Source organism: Brachyhypopomus gauderio, chromosome 6, assembly GCF_052324685.1.
Source record: "Brachyhypopomus gauderio isolate BG-103 chromosome 6, BGAUD_0.2, whole genome shotgun sequence".
Lineage (NCBI taxonomy): Eukaryota > Metazoa > Chordata > Actinopteri > Gymnotiformes > Hypopomidae > Brachyhypopomus > Brachyhypopomus gauderio.
This window is the reverse complement of record NC_135216.1, coordinates 19567562-19592885: the sequence shown is the minus strand read 5'-3', so window position 1 is coordinate 19592885 and position 25324 is coordinate 19567562. Positions and strand designations below refer to the sequence as shown.

At 40.3% G+C, this 25324-nt stretch overlaps 1 protein-coding gene across 1 annotated transcript in view; it reads left to right on the top strand.

Annotated features, from left to right (window-relative positions):
- LOC143517219 (uncharacterized) overlaps positions 1 to 24719 on the top strand; it is a 37510-nt gene extending 12791 nt beyond the window's left edge. Inside the window, exons 6-18 of the mRNA XM_077009464.1 lie at positions 2267 to 2323; positions 2463 to 2546; positions 7617 to 7709; positions 7854 to 7952; positions 8448 to 8540; positions 8736 to 8831; positions 15343 to 15444; positions 19597 to 19740; positions 22846 to 22947; positions 23056 to 23148; positions 23287 to 23373; positions 24051 to 24128; positions 24463 to 24719. Coding sequence (XP_076865579.1) covers positions 2267 to 2323; positions 2463 to 2546; positions 7617 to 7709; positions 7854 to 7952; positions 8448 to 8540; positions 8736 to 8831; positions 15343 to 15444; positions 19597 to 19740; positions 22846 to 22947; positions 23056 to 23148; positions 23287 to 23373; positions 24051 to 24128; positions 24463 to 24544 — 1210 coding nt within the window. The 3' untranslated portion in view covers positions 24545 to 24719. The remainder of the gene's footprint in view (positions 1 to 2266; positions 2324 to 2462; positions 2547 to 7616; positions 7710 to 7853; positions 7953 to 8447; positions 8541 to 8735; positions 8832 to 15342; positions 15445 to 19596; positions 19741 to 22845; positions 22948 to 23055; positions 23149 to 23286; positions 23374 to 24050; positions 24129 to 24462) is intronic.
- The last annotated feature ends 605 nt before the right edge of the window (positions 24720 to 25324 follow it).

The following is a 25324-nucleotide window of genomic DNA, read 5'->3' as shown; positions in this document are numbered from 1 at the left end:
CCAACGTTACAAAGGCTACCATCAGCAACACACTATGATGCCAGGGACTCAGATCTTGCAGTGCCAGACGTGTCCCCCTGCTCAAGCCAGTCCATATCCAAGCACGTCTGAAGTTTGCTAGAGAGCATTTGGATGTTCCAGAAGAGTATTGGGAGAATGTCATATGGTCAGATGAAACCAAAGTAGAACTATTTGGTAAAAACACAACTCTTCGTGTTTGGAGGACAGTGAATGCTGAGTTGCATCCAAAGAACACCATACCAACTGTGAAGCATGGGGGTGGCAACGTCATGCTTTGGGGCTGTTTCTCTGCAAAGGGACCAGGACGACTGGTCCGTGTACATGAAAGAATGAATGGGGCCAAGTATTGTGAGATTTTGGGTGCAAACCTCGTTCCATCAACAAGGGCAATGAAGATGAAACGTGGCTGGGTCTTTCAGCATGACAATGATCCCAAGCACACTGCCAGGGCAACAAAGGAGTGGCTTTGTAAGAAACATTTCAAAGTCCTGGAGTGGCCTAGCCAGTCTCCCGATCTCAACCCCATCGAAAACCTTTGGAGGGAGTTAAAAGTCTGTGTTGCCCGCCGACAGCCCCAAAACATCACTGCTCTAGAGGAGATCTGCATGGAGGAATGGGCCAACATACCAGCAACAGTGTGTGCCAACCTTGTGAAGACTTACAGAAAACGTTTGACCTCTGTCATTGCCAACAGAGGATATACAACAAAGTATTGAGATGAACTTTTGTTGACCAAATACTTATTTTCCACCATTATTTTTTTTCACATTTTGTCTCTCATAGTTGAGGTCTACCTATGATGTCAATTACCGGCCTCTCTCATCTTTTTAAGTGGGAGAACTTGCACAATTGGTGACTGACTAAATACTTATTTTCCCCACTGTATGTATATATATATATACACACTGCTAAAAAAAATGTAACGTAACACTCATGACGGAGTGTTTTTTTCAATAGCGCTGAAATAAATGCTCCGGATCCGGATTCCGCCTGTTGGTGACCTCTGAAATAGAATGTATATACTTTATATGTATATAGCAGTGGGGAACCGTCAGGGCCCTCTACGCCCTCTCAGAGGGCCTAAAAATATTCTTAAAACATAAATATATATAATATAATTTATCCAATTTTATTTTATCTACTTACAGTTTGACAATCGACATCTAAAGAATTACAAAAATATAAGCAAATAAATTATTCACCCGTGTCTATTCAATCTGTGTTGGAAGGTGAGGGGTTAAGTGGAAGCCTGTGAGTCTGTGTCTCCTCCTATCAGCACTGTGATGCCCACTGTTCGTTTACAGAGGGCCTGGCAGTTATAATTCAGCGCAATACCAGTTTCAAATGACAGTAAAATTGACCAATCATATCTTCCCTCTTAGTGGGCGGGCTTAACTGTATGATAATTTCCGCCCGCTGTGGCGACGCTAGCTGTCGTTAGCGTACCACCACTAGCTAGTTCCGATTCATTCCTTTGACGTCCTCGTGCGCGTTGTTTACATATTCCGCTTCCGAGGAACACGGAGCTGTGAACCTTATTTTGTTGGAACCTTATTTTTCTTAAGAAGTTATCTAGTACAGATATTACTGTTTATTGCGTGTCTAAAGCTGTACTGTCGTCTCAGTTTTTTTTCTTTATTGCAGTTAATTAGGAGAGGAAACATTTTTTTTTCGGGGGGATGGTAGCGGGCCCAGGTTTAATGGTCACGGTTCGCTACTGGTATATAGTATACTGTATATAGTATATAGAATATTAAGAAAACTCTACTTGGAACTGCAGCCCACAAAAAATAAGTACTTGCATTACAAGAAAAAAAAGGACAATAAGTAAATGTGCTGAACATCAGTACAGAGCCGTTTCAGAACATGGACCTGGTGTAGGACAGATTTGGAACATCTAGGTTAGTACTATAATAATATAACTTTTAAAAATTGCTAACAGGAAGGACATATAGTGACCCATTTTTAACATGTATATAATTAATGAATATATAAGAGAGTAACAGAAGGCCTACTGTCTTTTTGAATAAACAAGTATTAATATCATTGTCATGTTCCGAGTTGTTTCAACAAAACATTTGCATATGAATATACACAGTGCTACATTGAGTTTTTGCTTTGCACACACATTTTGATTTGCACACATTTGCTTTGCAACATGACACATAATGTATTTATAGTATTTATTTATAACAATCCCATATATAAAAAAGTTTGCAATTACAGCCTTTGCTTACATCAACAGGACTGTGGACATGTTTGAGGGTGTCATTCACAGAGAAAAACTGAATGAGATCTGGGGGTGAGCATGTTCTTCCTATTACACTATTACACTATGGCTCATTCACATCCAGACAACTTTATGCTATTGTTTCTTTCAATAGTAGTTTCAATTTCTCTTTTTCACATCTAACACTATTCCACTGTTTTGTGTATCACAGAGATATGGAGTCACACTACTTTCCTGATGCACCATCAGTGAGGAACAGTCCCTGGGACTTCCTCTGTTACCTTCTCTCCACCACGTAAGAGTGAACCTTTTACTCCTTTAAATGTTATAAATTTGTTTACTAATGACATGTAGCACAAGAGAAGTCTAAAAGGAATGCAGTTCTGATCCTGGATGGTTCTGCCCTTCTCCAGTGTGTTCAGTGCATTTAGTTATTCGTCATTATCAGTAGTTTTGTGAAGTGGAGCTGAATCACTAGTCTGATCCTTCCATCACTATGCAGCAGGCAAAGAGGCTAAACCCCTTACAACTCCTGACCTTGACTCTAACCCTGACCCTGACACTAAGCCTGACCCTCCTGAGCACTTCTGATCACTTTGAGATGTTAGCTACAGATGTGTATATCGTCCTTGTCTACCTGGCTGCAGAGGTTGTTTATTTATATGAAATATAAAGAATGATATTTCTGAAAAACATACTGATGTTTATAAAAAGCTGAATTAGAATGTAAATGAAAAATAATCCTTTTATATATACAGTTGTGATCAAATTTATTCAACCCCCAATGCTGCGAAGGGTTTTATGGAATTCAGTGCACATTTGTAATTGTGTTCATAATGAAATCTTACAAGGACTTGTTAAAGAACTAAATGCAACTAAGATAGCATCAATTTTTTTTGTCATAAAGTATTAAATGGCCTTTTTGTGATTTCTTCATTGACACAATTATTCAACCCCTTTACGACTACCACTCCTAAGAACAGAGGTTCATTCCAGTGTTTTCCATCAGGTATTGAAAACATCTGTGGATGTCAACGAGCAGCAGTCAAGCATGATAAGCACCAATTAGGCAGATTTAAAAGGACTGTGATACTCAGCTCCTTCTAGACATCTACTGGTGTGTTTCCAAGCATGGTGAAGGCAAGAGAATGGTCCCAGAAGACAAGAGAAGAGGTTATTGCTCTTCACAAGAATGGCAATGGATATAAAAAGATTGCGAAGTTGTTAAATATTCCAAGAGACACTATCGGAAGTATCATTCGCAAGTTCAAGTTAAAGGGCACAGTGGAAACGTTACCTGGTCGTGGCAGAAAGAAGATCCTGACCGCGACTGCTGTGCGCTACCTGAAGCGTAATGTGGAGAAAAATCCCCGCGTGACTGCTAAGGAACTGAAAAAAGACCTGTCAGATGTGGGCACTGAAGTTTCAGCTCAGACAATAAGGCGCGCACTGCATAACGAAGACCTCCATGCCAGAATGCCCAGACGCACCCCCTTGCTGACTCCAAAGAACAAGAAAAGGCGACTGCAGTATGCCAAAAGTCATGTGGACAAGCCACAAAGGTTTTGGAACAGGTTTTGGAAACTAAATTAGAACTGTTTGGGACAATGGACCAGCGCTATGTTTGGAGAAGGAAGAACCAGGCTTATGAACAAAAGAACACCTTGCCTACTGTGAAGCATGGCGGGGGGTCAATTATGCTTTGGGGCTGTTTTGCTTCTAATGGTACAGGAAAGCTTCAACGTGTGCAGGGTACCATGAATTCCCTTCAGTACCAGGAGATCTTGGAGGAAAATGTGATGGAGTCAGTCACAAACCTGCTGCTTGGGAGACGTTGGACCTTCCAACAGGACAATGATCCGAAGCACACATCCAAGTCCACTAGAGCATGGTTGAACATGAAAGGCTGGAACATTCTAGAGTGGCCATCGCAATCACCAGACTTAAATCCAATTGAGAACCTCTGGTGGGACCTAAAGAAGGCAGTTGCAGTGCGCAAGCCTAAGAATGTGACTGAACTGGAGGCTTTTGCCCATGAAGAATGGGCTAAGATACCCATAGGTCGCTGCAAGACACTTGTGTCAAGCTATGCTTCACGCTTGAAAGCTGTCATAACTGGAAAAGGATGTTGTACTAAGTACTAAAAAATAATGTCACTAGGGGGTTGAATAAAACTGATAATGATGTGAGCACAGTAAAGACATTTGTGGTTATTCCATCATAAATATTATGTTATGTTTGTCTAATTTATAAGTGCCTCTTTGATATAATTGTAAATAAGATGACTGAAATGATCAAAATCAATGTCAAACTGGCCAAAACACTTTATTTCAGTGGGGGTTGAATAAATTTGATCACAACTGTAATTTTTTCCAATATCTTTGAAAAAGATGGCAAAATTGATATGGGTCTATAATTATTAACATCGATCATCTGCTTTAAACATGGGAATAACTTTGGCAACTTTTACATTTTCTCCAAAATATAAGCAAGTGGTTGCAATATTTCCTGCTTCACCTGTTTAAAAAGAAATGCAGAAATGTGGCCATGGCCAGCTGAAGATATGCTTAAATCATCAATTATATCACTTATTTCTTGAATATCAAGCGATTTAAAAGAATATGTAATAGGAAATGTTCTAGTAATAATTTTCAGTGGGTTACCATGTCAATAGGAAATATTGTTAACTAATTCACAATCAATATTTACAAAGAAACTTTTACATTTATTAGCAATATCAAATGGATTGTTGAAAGAATTTTCACCATCTGACATGACTAATGACACCTCATAGCAGCTATTGTAACAACTGATTTATCATTTTCTATGTAGCTTTAGTATCTTGTGAATAGGTCATACATTTTTCACTGAAATATTTCTTCTTTGCAGATCTAATAGAATGAGTATATTTATTCCTACAGTTTTTGTAGTATGTATTATGTATTAAAGGAGTTGTCACGTTGAGGTCCCCGACCCCTCCTTTTGGGCGTGTGTTTACATCGTCTGCGTCTGTGGATCTCCGTGGGTGTGGTTATGTCTCGTGATTATTCGTCTCACCCGTGGCTCGTCTCGTCATCACGTGGGGTTTACGTGGTTTGTCTATTTAATGTGCGTTCGCGCAGTGTCCTGTGCTCGTCGTTGTTTGAGTCACTCCCGTTTGTGTTCATCTCTATGTTAAAATGTGCGCACACTGCGCTATTTGTACTATTAATAAAGTGACGTTGTTCAGAAACAGCGGACTCGTGCCTCGTCCGTCTCTCTGTGGCCAGCGTCACAGGAGTAGGATTTACCACACATTTTCTATACAATTTTTTTCCTCAACATCCTCAGTAAATCTTTAGTGAACCAAACCAGAGGTGGAAAGAGTACTGAAAATTTGTAGTTGAGTAAAAGTATCATTACTTTACCTAAAATCTACTCAGAGTAAAAGTAAAATTACCCATCTTAAAATTTACTCGAGTAAAAGTACAAAATTACTTCATTTAAAATGTAATTTAAGTAAAAGTTACTTAGTTACTTTCAGTTATTTCATGCATGGATGACTCATGAACCAAATTCAGCACAAGTTGTTTTAATCGATTTCAAAGTGTATTTAAGTGCACATTCACACTTGCAAAAAGATCAGCTGGGCTCAGGAACATACATCCTCACAGAACAAGGACAGTCACAACCTGTACCATAAAGTGCAAACAATTTTCAGTCTTATTGTCCAATGGACAACACCATGATATGAATAAAGAAATATAAATTACAAATTATTCAAACAACAAAATGCACACAAAATTAAGTGCCCACAAGATGCCACAAATCAAACTAAAATGCAACAGGATTCACACTCACAATAAAATGCCCACAGGATCCCACATCAAAAATTAAAAAATGCTCATAGGATCCCACAATTTAAAAGTAAGTGCTCACAGGATCCAACTATTCAAAATATAGTGCCCACCGGATCCCACTATTCACAATTAAATGCCCACAGGTTGCCACAACTCAAAATAAAATATAAAATGACCACAAGATCCCACATCTCAAAATAAAACAAAATGCGCACAGGATTCCACTATTTAAAACGCTCACAGCTATTCAAAATTCAGTGCCCACAGGATTCCACTTTTCACAATAAAATGTCCACAGGATCCCACAGAACCTGATAGAAGATTTAAAAATAGAACAATCTCATCCTTTTGGAAAAAAGTGCACCAGATTACGACCTGATTGAGACAATGGAAAGAGCACGCGCAAGGCAAGGCCATGCAATTGGCCTTCAGTTCTGGGACTCTGCCCGCATTTAATTTTTCACCATCAATATTTTTTTACTCAGTAATGTGAGGGTGTTCAAATGTAGTGAAGTAAAACTACTTGAGTCAAAATGTACTCAAGTAAAAGTAAAAATTACATATTTCAAAAACTACTCAGAAAATTACAAATTACTCATAAAAAGTACTCAATTACAGTAATGTGAGTAAATGTAATTAGTTACTTTCCACCCCTGGTTAAAACTAAACACATTCATAAACTTTTGATATGCCAATTTTTACGATGGGAGGAGGCAGGCACGACGAGTGGGTACTTTGACATTTAACGTTTATTAGTGAGATACAAATAACAGTGCGGCATGGATTGTGCAAACACACCACACAGAACACTCACAAGGCACGAGCTTTAGACAAAGACGAGCACGAGACATTGTGCGAACGCACATTAAATAGGTGCTGAACACATTCCCCAGTGATCACGAGACAAGGCACAGGCACTGGCGTAGGGGAGGGGCACGCAAGGCACGCACTGCGGGGGGGCCCCGAACACAGGTGGGCCCCGCCTTAGGAAGAGTTTGTTGTTTAGTCATCCTCCTGGGTGATGTTAATGTTTTCCCCCACGCTTAAGCCTGGTTTATACTTGAGGGTCTGCGCGGCGAAAATGGCGTAATCGCTGTGGCTCCGCCCGTGCGCGAGGGCCTCGCGCGCTGTCGATTCGCGAGGTCGTGCACCTCTCGAATTTTGTAACTTCGCACGCACGCTGCGCTTCAGCGCGATGAACAAAGTCATGTTTGCAGGGTTCATACACCTTAACAAGGTGGAATTAAAGCATTTGTACATCACTTTCAAGGTCCATTTCAATATGTTCATTTAGGGACATTTAGAATGTGAGTGCGTCTATGTGTATATATTGTGTGTGTATATATATTTCCAATGTGTAAGTATGTAATGTAATATGGTAATTTAACACAATGTAATATTATGTTTAATGTAATATGGAAATTCATAATATGATATGTGTGATTAGATTATTTGTATTTTTTTATTTGTTACTTTTGATATAACCTTTCTGAATACTGAGCCAACATTTTCTTTGCACCATACAGCACCATTGAAACATTTTTTGTGAATGTCTTTAAAACTGGAATGGAGAAGATTTCACAAATTAGGTCTATAAATTTTGAAGAAATGAAGGAAAGGTAAAACCAATATTTAACAATAACATTACTAATAATGTAGAAGTAGGTGTTTATTTGTATGGCCTTTGACCTTTATAGCATTCAGACACCCTTCCTGACTACATGAGACTAATATTCCATGTAAACCATGTTTATGTTTGTAAGCCTGCGGTCCACTTGGAATGAGATTGACATGAAGGCCACGGAGTTTACAGACCTGGAGAGAAGCAAAGGGAATGATGATGAGTTTCTTCTGTCAGTGAAGTGAGCAATACTTGAGTATTTGGGTATTTGTCATGATCGTTTACATTTTTTACATTTTTTTTACTTTGATGAATAACTGGTTAGTGTCACTTGAATCCTATTTTAATATTTAAATCTTCATTTAATGGAGAAAGCCCATTAAGTGTAAACTCCAGTATATAGCATATTTACTATATTTATATGAAAATAAAATATAGTAAATAGCATATATATTTTATAGAATATTAGTATTATTGGTATTATGTACTGTGTTCATATATCATATAATTGTGATAATGGGATTTCCTATTTCAATTAATTTTATCAATACTATATGTAGTAACTGGTTTATCAATACTATATGTGGTTAATATTTAATGAATATTATAGGTAGTTAATGATTTATCAAGCTCTTATATATTGATGCATAATGTGGTTTCATAACATTTTGTTGAACTAATATCACGCTTCACATGTTCGGGCACCAACTTAACTTGTGCTTTCTTGTCATGGCAGCGTTGTTGCTAGAGTGTTTATTTTTTATCGGGAACAATTTTTGAATTACACTCAATCTCCAGAGTTTATGCAGAAAGTTGAACAGAGTGATAAGTAAGTTTATCTCTTTTTAAACTGCTACTGTGCTAAAGCAAAAATACCAGCAGGATGGAAGCAATAGTTAAGATCATTTGCAAGGTTCTAATTTCTACAGAAATTACAATTTTCTGTGTGTATTAAACTCTGTTAAGGTTTAATTCTACCTGAAATATATTTACCTGAATTTGAGGAAAGAATTTTATTTTACAGAGTATTTGCTGACAAAAGATATGTGGACATGTTTCAAAATATGTCCTCAGAGCTGGAGCAATTGTTTGCATCAGGTTTAATCGCAGAAGTTTCACGGTAAGAAATTCTAATATACAATATCATTATTGATCAGTGTCCAAAAAATTTATGATACACACTTTTGGGGGAAAAGGTCATGTGTGCACTGTGATTGTGTGCTTTTGGGACAACATTGTTTAAAGTGATATACATTCACTGTAAAAAAGTATTTGCTCACCCATCCAAATGATTGGAATCAGGTTTTCCAATCACTTCCATGGACACAGGTGTACAAAGTTAAACACCTAGCCATGCAGACTGTTTTTACAAACATTTGTGAAAGAATGGGTCGCTCTCAGTAGCTCAGTGAATTCCAGCGTGGAACTGTGATATGATGCCACCTGTGCAACAAATCCAGTCATGAAATTTCCTCGCTCCTAAATATTCCACAGTCAACTGTCAGCTGTATTATAAGAATATGGAAGTGTTTGGGAATGACATCAACTCAGCCACAAAGTGGTAGGCCATGTAAACTGACTGAGTGCAGTCAGTGAATGCTGAAGCGCATAGTGCGAAGAGGTCGCCAAATTCTGCAGAGTGGTGGAGGTACCGGTGGAGGGGTCCCCTATCTCCTCAGATCATTAGAGTGTAACAGTGACCCCTGAGGTAGCATATGTAGTGAGCATATGGGGCGTGCCAGCTGTGTGTGTGTATACAGTGGGGAAAAGTATTTAGTCAGTCACCAATTTTGCAAGTTCTCCCACTTAAAAAGATGAGAGAGGCTTGTAATTGGCATCATATGTAGACCCCAAATACAAGATACAAAATGAGGAAAAAATTGTGGTGTCCTCCACTCATTACCAGTGATGGCTAAGTTACCTTGAGAAAGTAATCCGATTACTGATTACTGATTACTCCTTTTAAAAGTAACTTAGTTACGTTACATATTACTTGATTTTAAAAGTAACTACGTTAGATTACAAGTTACTTTAGTAGTTACATTCAGCAGCAAAATAAATTTTTCCAATACTCACTTTATTGGAAGTGCATTTTTAACAGTAACAATGTATTGAAGCAGGTTCGGTAACCGAGGCAGAAACTGCTTAATCCAAAAATCCAGAGGAGGGAAACTTTATTGATAACGCAACCCTGGCGCGCGCAGGCTCCGCCCCCCAGTGTCACTTAAAGGGCAAGACTCGCCGTGAGGAGTAGGAGTCGCTACAGTATCTCCTGACATTACGTTTGTGTAGCTGCGCGGTATTATTTGTAAATTTATTTGTAAACGTAATACAAGCGAACTGGGGTGGGTTTCGGGAAACCCACCCCAGTTCAGTCAGACAGCTTGTGAAACGAAATACCATTACAATTTCCAGCACTTTTCAAACGTGGAACACAAAGCAACATTAAAATTCATCAGGTAAATGTTCCTTCCCCTGTTTTTGAGGGGTGTTTCTTTATACTACCACATATCGTTTCGGGAGGACACTGCAAAGAATGACTTGTAAAACGTGCTCGCGCTCTCACAGGGTCACGCGCAGCATGCGGATTCGAGCGCTACGGTCAGACGCAAAAGTAGAATTGAGCCAAGAAGAAAGCAAAAATATATATTTTACTAGGGAAAATATAAATAGTAACGCACAGTTATTTGGATAATAACTTTAATCTGATTACTGGACTGGAAATAGTAGCGCGTTATATTACTCGTTACCGAAAAAAGTGGTAAGATTAGAGTAACGCGTTACTGACATCACTGCTCATTACCTGTAATGAACTGCTTATCAGTATAAAAACAAGTGCCTCAGTCAACCTCATTCACACTCCAAATATGGTGAAGACCAAAGAGCTGTCAGAATGGGGAAGAAAGGTGATTTAAGTGACTTTGAACATGGTTGTTGGTGCCAGGACAGCCTGGTCTGATTATTTCAGAAACTGCTGATCTACTGGAATTTTCATGCACAACCATCTCTAGGGATTACAGAGAATGGTCTGAAAAAGAGAACATATCCAGTGAGTGGTAGTTCTATGAGTGCAAATGCCTTGTTGATGCCCGAGGTCAGAGGAGAATGGCCAGACTGGTTCGAGCTGATAGAACGGAAACAGTAACACAAATAAGCAGCTGTTACAACTGAGGCATGCAGAAGAGCATCTCTGAACGCACACGTTGAACCTTGAGGTGGATGGGCTACAGAAGTAGAAGACCACACCGGGTGCTGGTGTGTCACTTAAGATCAGGATACTGAGGCTACTGTTTGCCTCAGAAAAACGTTGCCTGATTTGATTTCTGCTGCCACATTGGGATGGTACCGCCAAAATTTGGCATCAACAGCATGGATCCATCCTGCCCGGTTCAGGCTTGTGGTGGTGGTGCAATGGTGTGGGGGATATTTTCCTGGCACACTTTGTGCCTAGTAGTACCAACTGAGCATTGTGTCAACGCCACAGCCTACCTGAGTATTGTTGCTGACCGTGTCCATCATTTAATGACCACAGTGTACCCATTTTCTGATGGCTACTTCCAGCAGGATAACATGCCATGTCCTAAAGCGCGAATCATCTCAGACTGGTTTCTTGAACAAAAAGTTCACTGTACTCGAATGGCCTCCACAGTCACCTGATCTCAGTCCAATAGAGCACCTTTGGGATGCGGTGGAACGGGAGATTCGCATCATGGATGTGCAGCCGACAAATCGGCAGCAACTGAGTGATGCATCATGTCATTATCATGTCATGCTAGCATTGGAATCAATGCTCTACGTGCTCTACGTGCGAAGATGGATCTGTTGGGAGACCGCTGCCTTAAAGAGGAGTTTGTGTGCTCAAATTCCCAAGGACAAGCTCCTTGCTAAATTCTTCATTCTTCTTATCTGCATTGGAGCCCAAACAAATCTCTCCCGGAAGGTCGTCGTCTTGGTTACCTGCTCCTACTCCCACACAGAGACTGTCAGAGATGGCTCTCGCCTTTCACCGCGAACTTTGACACAAAAACTCTGTGCCAGGCCTCTGGCCACCCCTCCCTATCTGAATGGATCACGCCTCTCACTGCTTACTGTCTGTGTTATCAATGCTGTATGTGCTATGGGGATTTTTTGCATGCACACAGACTGTTGTCCCATTTGCGAGAATAATCTGTGGTCATATTTTTTGTCTCCTCCTGGTGTTATCTCTCTATGTTTCTCCCCCATTCTGTGAAGGTGGCGCGTCTACGTTTACATCTGCTGCCGCTCTGGGTTTTCGGTGCTTTAACACTGGGCCCAGGGCAATATAACATTTCATCTTGTACTTGTACAATGTATGATGAATAAAATCTGATTCTGATTCATTATGGACCAGAGTCTCTGACAAATGTTTCCAGCTCAATCGTAAAAAGTAATTTAGTTGCAATACTTTGTTGTTAGTTTATTGACATTACATGCAAATGTAACTATTCCAATGTTTTTGTTTCGCCAGCCCGTTGTGCCTTTTGTGCAAGAGATGCATGATTCACTCTTTAAATAGTGTTAAACAGCGGTACGCAAACGCGTATATACCGCGTTGTTATGCAGCAGTATGCGAGCGCGCATAAACCACATTAGAGCTGTAACAAAGCCAAAACCACCACAAAAACGATAAACTGAGGCCACCGCCAAAATGATCACGGGAAAAGAGATAAAAGAAAAACATCTTCGTGAAGGGATCACGAAGGAAAACCACAAACGGGTGAAAACAAAAGGAACGTGGAGAAACTCAACGCGAGGACAGTAGCCTACTAAAACACAGCACTACAAAACAAAGGCAATGCGGAATAACTCAATGCGAGGTAAGTAACCAACAAAAGAAACCAGAACAATGAACAAAGGAAACGCGGAATGAATCAACGCGAGGAAAGTTACAAAAAGGGAAAACAAATAATGCCGGGAGAAGAACCGGCTCACCAACCTAAACGGCGAGAACACAAAAATAATCAGGAAGCAAAAAACAGAGAAAAATACAGCTGGGGAAAACTTTGGATAGACCGAAAAGGGCGCAGGAGTGAACACACTCGAAAAAAACAGTGAAAGGTGAGAGAGAAAGCAAAAACCATGGATGTTACCAGAGAGATTACCGGCTGACTGCTCGAAAGAGAAAACAAACAACTCAGCAAAGAGACACTGCAGCTCCCCAAGAAGGGAGTAATGGCGCATTTCCACTAGGGCCTGCTTGGCGCGGTACGGTTCGATACGGATCGATTCGCAACGGAACGGTACGGTCGCGTTGTGATTCCATTACAATGGTGGACCACCACAATGTGGGTGGAGTCGCTGTTGGCGCGCGGGTTGTAGTGTCGTGACATCATTTGTATGCGACCACAACACCGGTCGATGCCCCTTAACACATACCATTATTGTATCTTATTTATCTTTATCTTCATTATTGTATGTGGTTGCTCTAATTATTGATAATAATTTGGTATTACTCAAACAGGCTGAACACACCCTGCATAAAAAGCATCAGTCATACAATCAAATGAAATCAAACTTTATTATGAAATATAGATATTTAAAATACAACATATGTAAATAATATAGTTATAGTTAAAAAAAGTGCAAAAAGCAAATTACCTAAAAATAACGTATAGCTTTATATGAAATAAATATTTATAGTACTACAACCAACATTTTGTGTGCTTTTACTGGCGTCTGTCTCGCATGGTGTTCACAAGTTCGCCAAGCACCCCGAGGAAAGCCCGGTTGAAGGAAACATTTTCCGCCAACTCCGCTCGCCTCGTCAGTGGAAGGGGAATCTTGAACGTAAAAAATAAGAAATATTAAACACAAGCATTCCCGTGAATGCAACAACAATATAGCGTAACTGCACAAAATGTGTAGCACGTCATCGCTGCTCATGCTTTGTTTATGGCTACAGCTAACTAGCAACTAGCAAGGCTAAGAGCTAGCTATTGTACAGTAGTGACTGTGGTGGTAACATTAACTACAAACACAGCTCTAAATTCCTGCGTTTACAATAGATGCGTTCATATTACATCTTTTACGAGCCTAGTAAAACTGTGAAATCACAATACACTCACCATTCTCTGTGGCCTCCAGCACCAACATTGTCGTGTCCAGCACGTTTTCTCTTCCGTTACTGGCTGGCCGGTGACCGTATATGGCATCCATTTGCTGGAACCATTTCCAGTCTTTGCGGTTTGCTTCGCTGCGTCCGTTATGGTCCTTCACCGCCCGGTAATCGCTTTTAAGCTTTTTTAGCTTGGACCGACCGGCACTGCTGAACGGACCGCTGGTAGCCATGAGTGGCCATTAGCGCGGAAACCTCGCAAAAAATCTTTACATTTCTAGTGGCCCTGTCCAGTTCGCCCTGGATTTTTTGATCGCTGATTATTAACAGAAAGGTTTGTACCTTGGCGTTTGACCAGGGAACAGACTTCGCTCACAAACCGTCACGAATCGAACCGTACCACGCCAAGCAGGCCCTAGTGGAAATGGGCCATAAGACAGTTGCAGGTCATCTTTGCTGATTGTGTCTATGTGACAAGGATCACGAGCGCCCTCTAGTGGTCACGGGCGGGGCAGTGCTGGGGCCTGCCCTGACAGCCCACACAGCTGTAGTAGCAAAACACAACTGTAGCCCTGGTATAGGTTTTCCTTTCTTTCCTTGACAATTTGTTAGTATGGGAGGAGTCAAGTAGTTACAAGGCTACAGTTACAATGTTATAAGGGCACCTTGGTGTCCTTAGAGAAACAGCGTGGCTAAGCTAAGCACCACAATGGGACGACAGGTTTGGATCGTTAGGCTGATTTTACTGAGTGTTCGCTGTTGTAAGCGAGGGATAGGTACAGATGAGGTGCCTTGATTCCTGGGCGCAGTACTATTTTGGAGCAGAGCTGAATCTGGAGTACGCCATTACAGTTGTGTTTTGACTTGGTAAAGAGCAGGTCCACAGCTGTGTTTTGTCCCATGGGCTTGATTATCCTGTTAACCCTTTGAGTTCGCTACTGCTCTATGTTATGCCGTGTAGTGCATTAATGAAAAGACCACACGGTCGGCGTGGGTTTATGCTAAAGTCTTTACTCAAGAACTGCGTATCCGTACATGGTCTTCCCGGTAACCTCCCGCCCCAATGCAGTATGGGTAATGGAGTATATTTAAGTAACACATAACAACACACTCTATACATAGGGGGCACCACCAGCTGTAGTAGCAAAACACAGCTGTGGTAGACAACACAGCTGTATTAGCAAAATACAGCTGCGGTAGCAAAACACAGCTGTAGTAGTAAAACAGAAGGTAAGTAGAAGGTAATCGGTAACATCGGAAACATTTGGACTGTCTTTTGTGCAAGAGATGCATGATTCGCTCTTTAAATATGTGTAGCCAACACAACTAGTAGTAAACTAGTAGTAAAACACAACTGTAGCAGTAAAAAACTGCTGTAGTAGTAAAACAGAAGGTAATCGGTGAAACATTTGGAGTGTTCATGTTGGGTCGGCTTTAATCGTTTAGCATGTATTGGCTGCATGTTCCGCCGAATCATTTCATTCTGTGTTTGCAGGTCTGTTTTGCTTCTTGGAGCATGTGGTGTTCATTATTTTCATGCTGTTTTCTTTTTTAGTCTGCATTTTGCTTATTTTGCGGACATCTATGGGGGCATCTTGTTTGTGCCTATTAGCCTTCTGGGACTTACGATGACGGGAAAAGAATGGGAGTCTCTGTGGTAAGACGACTTCTCTTTATTTATTTATGTACCAGAATAAGTGCAGTTAATCTCTGACCTTGCTGAACTAAGCTTACAGTTCTCAGCATGTCTGTGTATACACAGTTAACTGTCATAGTTAGCATTTAAAGACAGCTTTAAATGTAGAACAGGGTCTACGTTAATGTTAATGACACGGAGTTGTAGTGAAGACCAATAGAAACTTGTTGCCCATGAAGAATGATTACTGTTTACCATATTAATCATGTCAATTTATTAATCACCACCAACATATGCAGGGTGGATTACATCTCAGATTTTGTTTCAATAATGTTAGTAAATGAGATTAATTTAGCTTGCAAGCTTCATTTTGCTGGTGTGTAGTGTAGCATGTTTGTGACACTATAATGGGGTTTGAGTGTTGGTTTTAAACTGGCTTATCATGTGTTTTTGTAACGTTGTAGATCAGCGGGAGTGACGCAAATGCAGCTTTAGTATATTTATTAAAAAGGGGGTAACAAAACACTAGACTACAACAAAGGAGACAGCGGGATAACATATTCTAACGAGAGTAAGCGACAATCAGACAAGTACAGGAGCATACCAAACTTAATATAAAACTAAAGGCAGAGAGGGAAATGAGAAAACAAACCTGACAGCCGACGGAAGACTAACCAACACGACAGAACACAACTAGGGAAAAGACTACAACTGAAAGCAACGAGGGCAAACAAACAGCTAGGCAAACTAAACTACAAAGTAACACAACCAGAGAACAACAGAAGCGACTGGGAAACTAATAACGATCCAAATGAAAAACCAAGACAGACTACACCAGGGGTCGGCAACCTCGGCACCGTTGGCACGCCAAGGCATAATCACTGGCACGCGACACGCTGGACCAGCTTCAGCAAAAAAAATTTTATAATAAAAAATAGAGCACGATCCGCCAATCGAAATCGCTCCTCAACGCTCTGCTCGGCGGAGGTGTTTATACTTGGCAATCGATTGCGATATAATACTTAATTTGTGTCCATTTACACCTCCCCTCCGGTCAACAACTTTAACCTCGCTAGTGGCACACTCATTGACTGACATTTTGGTTAATATGAAAACTTCATGAAAAATCACAAGCTGCTATTATCCAGCTAGAAAACATTCTGAAACTGGACTCACATTTTAATGTCAATGATTTATTGTGCAGTCAAACTCTGATAAATAGCTATCTTATAGTTTCTCTTTCAAGAGCAATGCTTGTTTTATTATGAGTCATTATTTTCTAGCTGTGCCTAAGTGTGACGCCGAAGGCGTCGGGACAGAGGCAGCCAGAGACGTGGGTGGAACTGAAAGGAGTTTATTCTCCATGGCTCAAACAAAGTGATACTCGTAGCGCATTCACAAACAGCGATGCTTTAGTAATGCTCGTAGCGCATACACGGGGAGAGGATCTCTTGTGGAATGCTCGCCGGATGCAGAGACGCTCGTAGCGGCAATGTGCAGCACTGGACCGGACGACCTGCGGGCTTAAAAAGAGCAATAGAAAACAGGTGCATTGTGACTGTGGGAGTGGTTGCGTGCTCGGGGATGTGTGCTGGGATCGGCTGCTGGCCGGGATGCGCGCCCTCCTGTGGCGACCCGGCCCCCTTACCGTGACACTAAGCCTGAAGCTAGAATTTAGAAATTAAATATCTAGTGTTGCCAGTACTAGGCCTACTGTAGAAGAGATTGATTTCATACCCCATTTTTTTAAACAATGTAGCAAGCTGTTCTGAACCACAGAGCACATCTACTGTCACTGATAAATATGAAAGTTGCTCTGAATGTAACACGGAGTGTATGAACACGTAGCGCTCCTTCACCAGATCTTAGTGGTTGTACACACGGGGTGGAATCACCTATAAGAGCGCCCTGGGTTCACTAGGTTTATATTAAATATGACATATATCTATTCTAGAGATCTTAAATTTACAATGGCGGTGCCTCCAATTTCTACTAGGGCTGTATTCACACTAGTCCTCTTTCTCTACAAGAACACACAAAAAAACTAACACTTTAAAGACAGTATGGGATGCAATTGACTTGTATTTTAATATACCCAGGACTAATAGATATGAGTAGTTAAAAACATTATAAATTATAATGTTGATCTTCAAGTATAGACTATTAATTCCTTTTATAAATTTCAGCAGAATACTGTATAATACATTTGGTGTATTATTATTCACAGCACCAACAATTGACAATGGCTTAACCCAATTTTAGTTCTAAATAAAATATCACTTATATTTATACTAAGCCAACTTCCTCAGGGTATAAAATAATTCTCTTGACTCCCAAAACACTGATGAAATCAACACTGTAACCTTAACTGTGTAGTGGGCCCACACACACACACACACGCACACACACACCGGCATTCAAATAGTTAAAACACTCGTTGCAGGCCTGGAAGCGTCGCTAGCGTGCGTGGTGGCCCAGAAAACAAAACTGCACTGGCCTCTTCACTCTCTCGAGCCAAAACAAAAAGATTGTAAAATAAAATAAACCGTAGCTCACCTTCGTGGCTGAACCTCAACGGCTGAAAGATCTGTCTCTATCAATGTCTCTCTCTCTCCCTCTACAGCAGCAGCGCGGGCCGGGCTGCTTGGGCGACGGGGGTTAGCCTGGGTGGCTAAGCTAGCAGTACAGTCTCCCGCAGTGCTGGCGGAAGTTCGGCTGGCTAACCGAGGGCTACTCGGGCGACGGGGGTTAGCCTGGGGTGGCTAAGCTAACAGTACAGTCTCCCGCAGTGCTGGCGAAAGTTCAGCTGGCTAACAGGTTGTTCTGAGTGTCCGGAGAACGGGCGGAGTCTTGAACCTGATCGGACTCTATGAAGCTTGGCTTTGCTAGCCAAACATGTCCAGCGTTAGCTATCCCCACGATGCTTAGTGCTAACCTTGGCTAAGTTAACGCGCACCTTGGTGAAGCTTACACTATTGCCTTCTCGCAGTCGAACACAAATGATAACAACATTACCGTCATTTCACTCATATTACAGCAGCGTATATTTCATTTGGTGTGATATATCGAGCTGATAAACACAACTGTACCACTAAACTCTTGTCCCGTTGGCCGCGGAGACGATCCAACTCCTCTTTTCTTCACTCTCCCCCCTCACTTCTCCCTCTCGCCACTCTCTTTTTCCCGCCTCTCCCAGACCCGCCCACTTGCCCAGCAGGCCCACAATGCAGAGATGAGTGACAAGATAATACAGAATAACAGCAGGAAAATATATTTTAACAGACAGTGAACATAACAGTGAACATAGCTTATCTGTAGGAACAATTATATGAACTATAAGGAGAATAACTTATTTTGCAGATTACTGCTGTTAATTACTTCTCTGGGTTACACACATACACACTGTGTAAGAAAACAGAGGGAGAGACGATAATATAAGTATATTGTGATGATGCGGAGGAGGCAGGCACGACGAAACAATTGCGGTGAAACATAGAACGTTTAATGTTGACACGAGTGCAGTTCAGCATGATAACATGAGCACACACACGGATACTCACGCAGGCACGAACTCGAGACAAAGACGAGCACGAGACATTGCGCGAATGCACATTAAATAGGTGAATAACACATTCCCCCGTGATCATGAGACAAGGCACAGGTGAGACTAACGAACACGCTCACTAATGACCCACACCCACGGAACTACAAACATGGACATAACTAGACGCAGACAACATAACGACACCCCCACAAGGAGGGGTCCGGAGCTGTCACCGTGACATATATAGAGTGGCGATAATATAAGTCTGCGTGAACATAACACAAGCAAACACACAGCAACAGTAATACCAAACACAAAAGACGTGGACAAAAACTCAACGCATGAAAACGAAACAAAGCACGCCAGGGGAAATAACTGGCAGCAGGCAGACACCGCAACAAACAAAAAACCCTTCCCAAAATAAAAGTATAACAGATACGAAATGAAACAGTTAGAGGAAAACTTGAGATAAGCCAGGGAGCAGCGCAGGAGAAAGAGGAGCAGCATCCGAGACAGCCTTGACACTCAAAATACTGCATGTAAAGGGCTGTAAATGTTTATGCATCTAACATTGTGGTTTTGGGCTCTGTGCACAATAATCATGTGTTTCCCTCTCCTAAAACATTTAGGGCTTTATTCAACATACTTAAACTTGGCGTGGCAGCCACTTTAGAAAAGCTACTCGAAATGGACGTGGTGCTTAAACTTAAAACACTCAATTCTAGAGCTTCAAAAATAGCCTACATCTTCAATGAAGACTTTGAGGGTCTCAGGTGAGTGTAATAAGTAATGCACATATAATAATAATGTACAATAATGTAATCACAGTGACAGCAGGGCTGGACTGGTAATCTGGCGTACCGGGCATTTGCCCGGTGGGCCGATACTCCTCAGGGGCCCACAATTTAGAGGGAGCGGCCCATTGGTCCATCTTCAATATAGACAGTGGACTGAACCAATCAGGATATAGGACGAAAGTGGCCCCACCCTTTCTCTTCGTGGTCCGCTGTAACTCCCGCTACGTTCAGTGTTGAGCGCGTTGTTAAAGGAGAGGCAGCATGGAGCAACAGAAGTGGCAGAAAGGGGGTACAGAGAAGTTACGCACAAAGAAATTGAAGAGTCTCAATATAGATAGATAGATAGATAGATAGATACATACTTTATTGATCCCGAAGGAAATTTAGCATGCTACAAAACGTGTAAAAATCACAGACATGTTCGCTGCTGTAGCCTCCGTGTCCTCTGTAGGTGAAGACAGCAGCAGCAGACAGGGAGAGCAGCAGCCAGAGATGCAGGCTTGTGAAAGAGAAACCGAGTGACAGACTGAGCGGGAAAGTGTAGTACGTAAGCAGGTAGTAATGTTAGGATAACACAGGGACTTTATTACATGAGAATGATGAGCAATGGTGAGTGATTAGTATTAATTGGTATTTGCATACTTCCCAAAATCTGGCAGCCACGTGCCCTTAATCTGATAAAATAGCAAATGGTCAAGACTGAGAAGTGTTGGATGAGCAGCAAGTGTCCATTTTAAGCTATCATAGCATTTTAGATATTTAGGTTAAAGGTGTGTTGAAAGGCTTCATAGTAGTTTGAATTTGTAGCATCTATGCTGTGGTTCAACATGTTTTAAAAGCACTCAAACAAGTAAAATTACAGATTTTAAAACTTATAAATGATATATAAAAGATTTGCAATTTAAGCATTACTATAGTAAGTGTAAAAAAGATATGCCCACACTGAATAGAGTAAAACGGTGTCAAATGCTTTTAAGACATGTCTGCGTTGCATGAATTCATAAAGCAGCTTTGTTTTTAGCCAGATACAAATACATGTTATAGCTGTTTAAAGGAGGGAGCACCTTTAAGTAGAATTGAGCTTTTAAATCGGAGAAATTCAGAAAATACATATTGAGATGATTTCCATAAAATCATCAAAGTGATTGTGATATAATAATGCTAAGATTAAATCCAATGACTTTAACCAAACAGTGGACACAGTTTGGCAGCTCCACATATAAATAGCATTTAACTCTACTTCTGAAATATTCTGTATGGATGATTTGAACAGTAGTTTGTAGTAAAATGTCTACCATAGAGTTTATAGACGTCTGAATGAAATAACGTTGTTTATTTCTATTTTGTTTATTTTGTATAGTTTGTCTATTAGCAGCTAGTAAATTCCTGGTTTGTGATTTATGATTATTCATAGCTATAGCTGGAAAAATTTAATAATAGGTGTTCCAGCTATCGTTCCAACCAACAATACTGCCATGCAAACATACAGTCACATAAACAATGGAAAACATTATTATTTGAGAAAAAAAACCCTCTAAACAAATACCTGTTCACTTCTGTAACACTATGGAAACGCTCATTGGCAAATTTGTTTTTCAGTTTTCCTCAGAACTATAATATATACATATATATATATATATATATATATATATATATATATATATATATATATATATATATATATATATATATATATATATATATATTGTATACTGGTCCAGAAAATGAAGCTCAACTGCCTTCTGAAGCTTCTAGTGGTCTTGTAGGTCCATCCTTTGGAGAAACCCAGTCCTACTGGTCTGCACCCTCTCAACCCTCACTCCATCCAGAAACTCCCCCGCCGCCCCCAACAGAGCAGCCCCCTCCACCACCACCTCTTCCAGAATCTCCTCCACCACCCCTCAGCGACGACAGAGAGATCGAGGAAGTGGAGATGGAGGATGAGGATGCCGAGCCACCTGCTCCAGAAACAGAAGAATTCAAGCCCAGTGAAACAGCAGTACCCCAGGAAGCCACAGCCAAGGCTCAGAAGCGGAAAGCTCCAGGTTCAGGGCAGCTGAACAAGTCCATCACAATTGGGAGCAGTCCCATACTATAGCTACTGCTAGTGCAGCCTCTGTGGTAGTTGAAAATGCACATTGGGGAATACCTGCAGCAGTTACTCCTCACCTGCAGCCAGAGGTTTTGGTGCCACCTGTGCTGGCTCAACCCTTGCAACCACCACTTCCAGCACCTCAGCCACCAAATGAACCAGCATGTGGGAAAATGCCTATGGACAAAACTAAGAAACTTAAAAAGGATAAAGATGAAAAAGAGCAAGACAAAGATGCCATCTTTAATGAAAAAATGGCAAAGCATCCAGAGAGAACTAGATGAAGATGAGAAGTCAAGTTCTAGCGATGAAGTAAACAACAAGAGGATAGAAGAGTGGAAACAGCAACAGCTTGTCTCTGGGAAAGCAGGGAAGAATGCCAACCTTGAGGCTTTACTTGACGACTGGAGAGAAAGGCTGTTGAAAAAGAGGAAGATGATGCAGAGTTCATAGCATCAGTCACAAACAACCTCACATTCAGTTTGGAGTTGACAGAATCGGATTACATATTTTCTCATCCTGCTCCTATAGAATAAATTTGATCAAACTGATGTGAATGTTTTTATTTATCTTATCTTTCTTTTAATATTTTCTTTTTGTCTTCTTTTCTTTGCTTCCTTTTAATGTTTCTTTTTTAATTTATTCTGTAAAGCTCTTTGAGTTGCATGTATGCATGAAAGGTGCTATACAAATAAAGATTATTATTATTATATTATTACACAACATATATATAGGCAGGAAGTGGCATGCTTCCCTAGTGTTCATCCTGACACTGATCCAGTCCACAATCTCCTCAGAGACTCCCCATGACTGGACAGAGCTCTGCACCACTATGCTGTCATTTTACTAGAAATGTCTTTTGATGTATCAATATTAAGTTTTAATGAAAACATATAGTTTTAATGAAACATATAGTTTTAATGAAAAAACATAGAGTTAAATAAAGCCTTGTTTTATTATGCTATAAACACAAAATTTCCTTCCTCTAGAGAGCTTACCTTAGACTACTGGAAACATTTTCAGGATGAAGCATATAGGGTCCTGAATGAAAAGAAAAGGGATTCAATTGGATTTTTCCTTCCAGGAATAAGGTTAGATGACTGGTAATATATACAATGTGCTGAAGCTGTTTTCCATAAATCCATAAAATAGATTTAAACAGGTTACAAACTTACTAAAATTCAGTTTTTCTCCATTAGAGCTTCAGCACAATTGGTGACAAACTACTCAAACCATCTAATCAACACCCTTGGTGGAAGTATTGATGATGATGCAGCAGAACGCCTTTTAAAGTAAGTGCTGTGAAACATCAAACCACATAGTTCACAGGCACGCATTTCTAAAGCTAGAGGAATTATTATAGTGCGGTCTGTATTGAACATCAAAATGTTTGTCTGCTGCTATTTTCGTTTTCTCTGGTTGACTCGCAGAAACTTGGAGAACATGAAGGCTGTCTGCACTGCAAAGCTTCTGGCCAATGGGATGGTTACTCAGGAGGAGCTGGACGAGTCTCAGAGGTATAAAACAAAAGTGCTTTGCTGCTTTTGCCTAAACCTGTTCTAAGCCATAGAATGTAAATCCACAAACTTATCCACATCTACTAAATGTTGAGCTGTCTACTAAGGTCCTGAATGTAGTTTGACTAATTTATTTAGGACTGTTTGACGTATAGTGGTCTCAGATTGTATATTCAGATTGTCTTTATTCAGACTGTCTGTGTGACGGGTGAGAGAGAGAGCAAATAAAAAAGGAAGTTATCACGTCAGTCTCAGAGAAAAGGGAGGATTTAATGAATAAAGTGCACCAATGCAAAACAAAAGACAGACAAACATCCCACAGGTGTCGGGTTTCCTAATGGGCCATGCCCACCTGAGGGACGAACACAATTTCACGACAACATGAAATACTGCCGCTGTTGACGGGGGTGGCTGGCAAGGGGCCCCCATAGTGGGACAGTCTTTTCCCAGTTTTCTTGCTTCTCTTTTTGTGTTCTGAATTTTATTCTGAATGAATAGAATTGCCATTTTTACAGTCTACACTTGGTCACCTATAACGATAAAGTAAAAACATTTTAGAGACTTTAAGATTAAATTAATTAATGAGATTTGAAGATCTCATGTGAAATAATTATTCACATAAATATTCAGTCCTTTTGCTGTGGTACACCAAATTCTTTTTTCTTTTCAATGTACAGAATCTTTACAGAAGGCTTTTTTGAACTCTTGGAAAAGTTACATTTGAAAGATGCAAATGAGATTAATGACTCGTTCTGGTAAGAAATGTTTTGATGTTTAATTGTTCTTTTTAGAAACCCTTTTAATACACATGTGCAAGTACTGTTGCTAGAACATTTAAAATGTACAATACAAAACAAAGAAAAGTCACTCTTGAAATGGTGCACTTCCTGCTTCCTGTTTTTTAACCTTTTTTCTGTGATGTTCACACTCACTCTGTCTCTCATCACTCACCGCTTACATATGCTGATTACTTTTTTCACCCTGTGGTTAATTTTCTGTTTGTTCAATGTCCATGGGTTTTATTTATTATGTATTTACTGTGTTAATTTTGTACTTATATACCTAAATACTTTTCTATCTTTCTTTCAGGGCCTTGTATAAAGTGACACTGGCATTTCTAAATTACATATATTCACCGCTGAGTCATACTTGGAATTTCATATCTGTGTGATTTGACAGCTTGGACCATAATGTGCAGCTGGACTATAATCTGTTGTTGTTTATCATGCATCAAAGATGATTGACACAAACCATTGAAATGAATGTACTAAATAATATAATAAAATCATGTCACAAAGAACGTCATTTAATTACATTTTGTAATATTTTAATTTGTTCGTTTTTAGGTATTTTGAATTCATGACAGGGAGTTACAGAATATACACATATAATAGTTGCAAAAGGTCTGGAACAAAATATAAAAATAAAATATAAATAGGAGGTAAACATATTGTATATGATCATGGTGGACAAAACCATAAAGAACACAATCTAGACATAGTGAAGAATACAGTGTGTTTATGATATAAAATGGCCAAATATCTATGCAGTGTGATGCATGTTGGTATAGCTTTGTGGAGTATGTCAGTTTGTAGCATCTTCCCATAGTACTGTCAGAGAGGCTGGGGTCAAAGCCCCACACAGAGAACATTGCAGGGTGTTGTTGCTTTCCCAGTAGACCATAGTGGGGGACAACAAAAAAAATATCTTAATAACAATTTCTGACTACACTTAGATTATGCTTAGAATATGATTAGGCTCTGCTGAAATATTCATATCTATGGCTACATACTTGTATTAGGGACCAATTTCAAGAATTTAAGCATAGGCCTTTTGTCACGCTACAGCCCCTGACCCCTCCCCTTTGGGTGTGTGTTTATGTTGTCTACGTCTAGTTGTCTGCATCTGTGGATCTTCGTGGGTGTGGTTGTGTCTCACTTCGTGAGTGTTC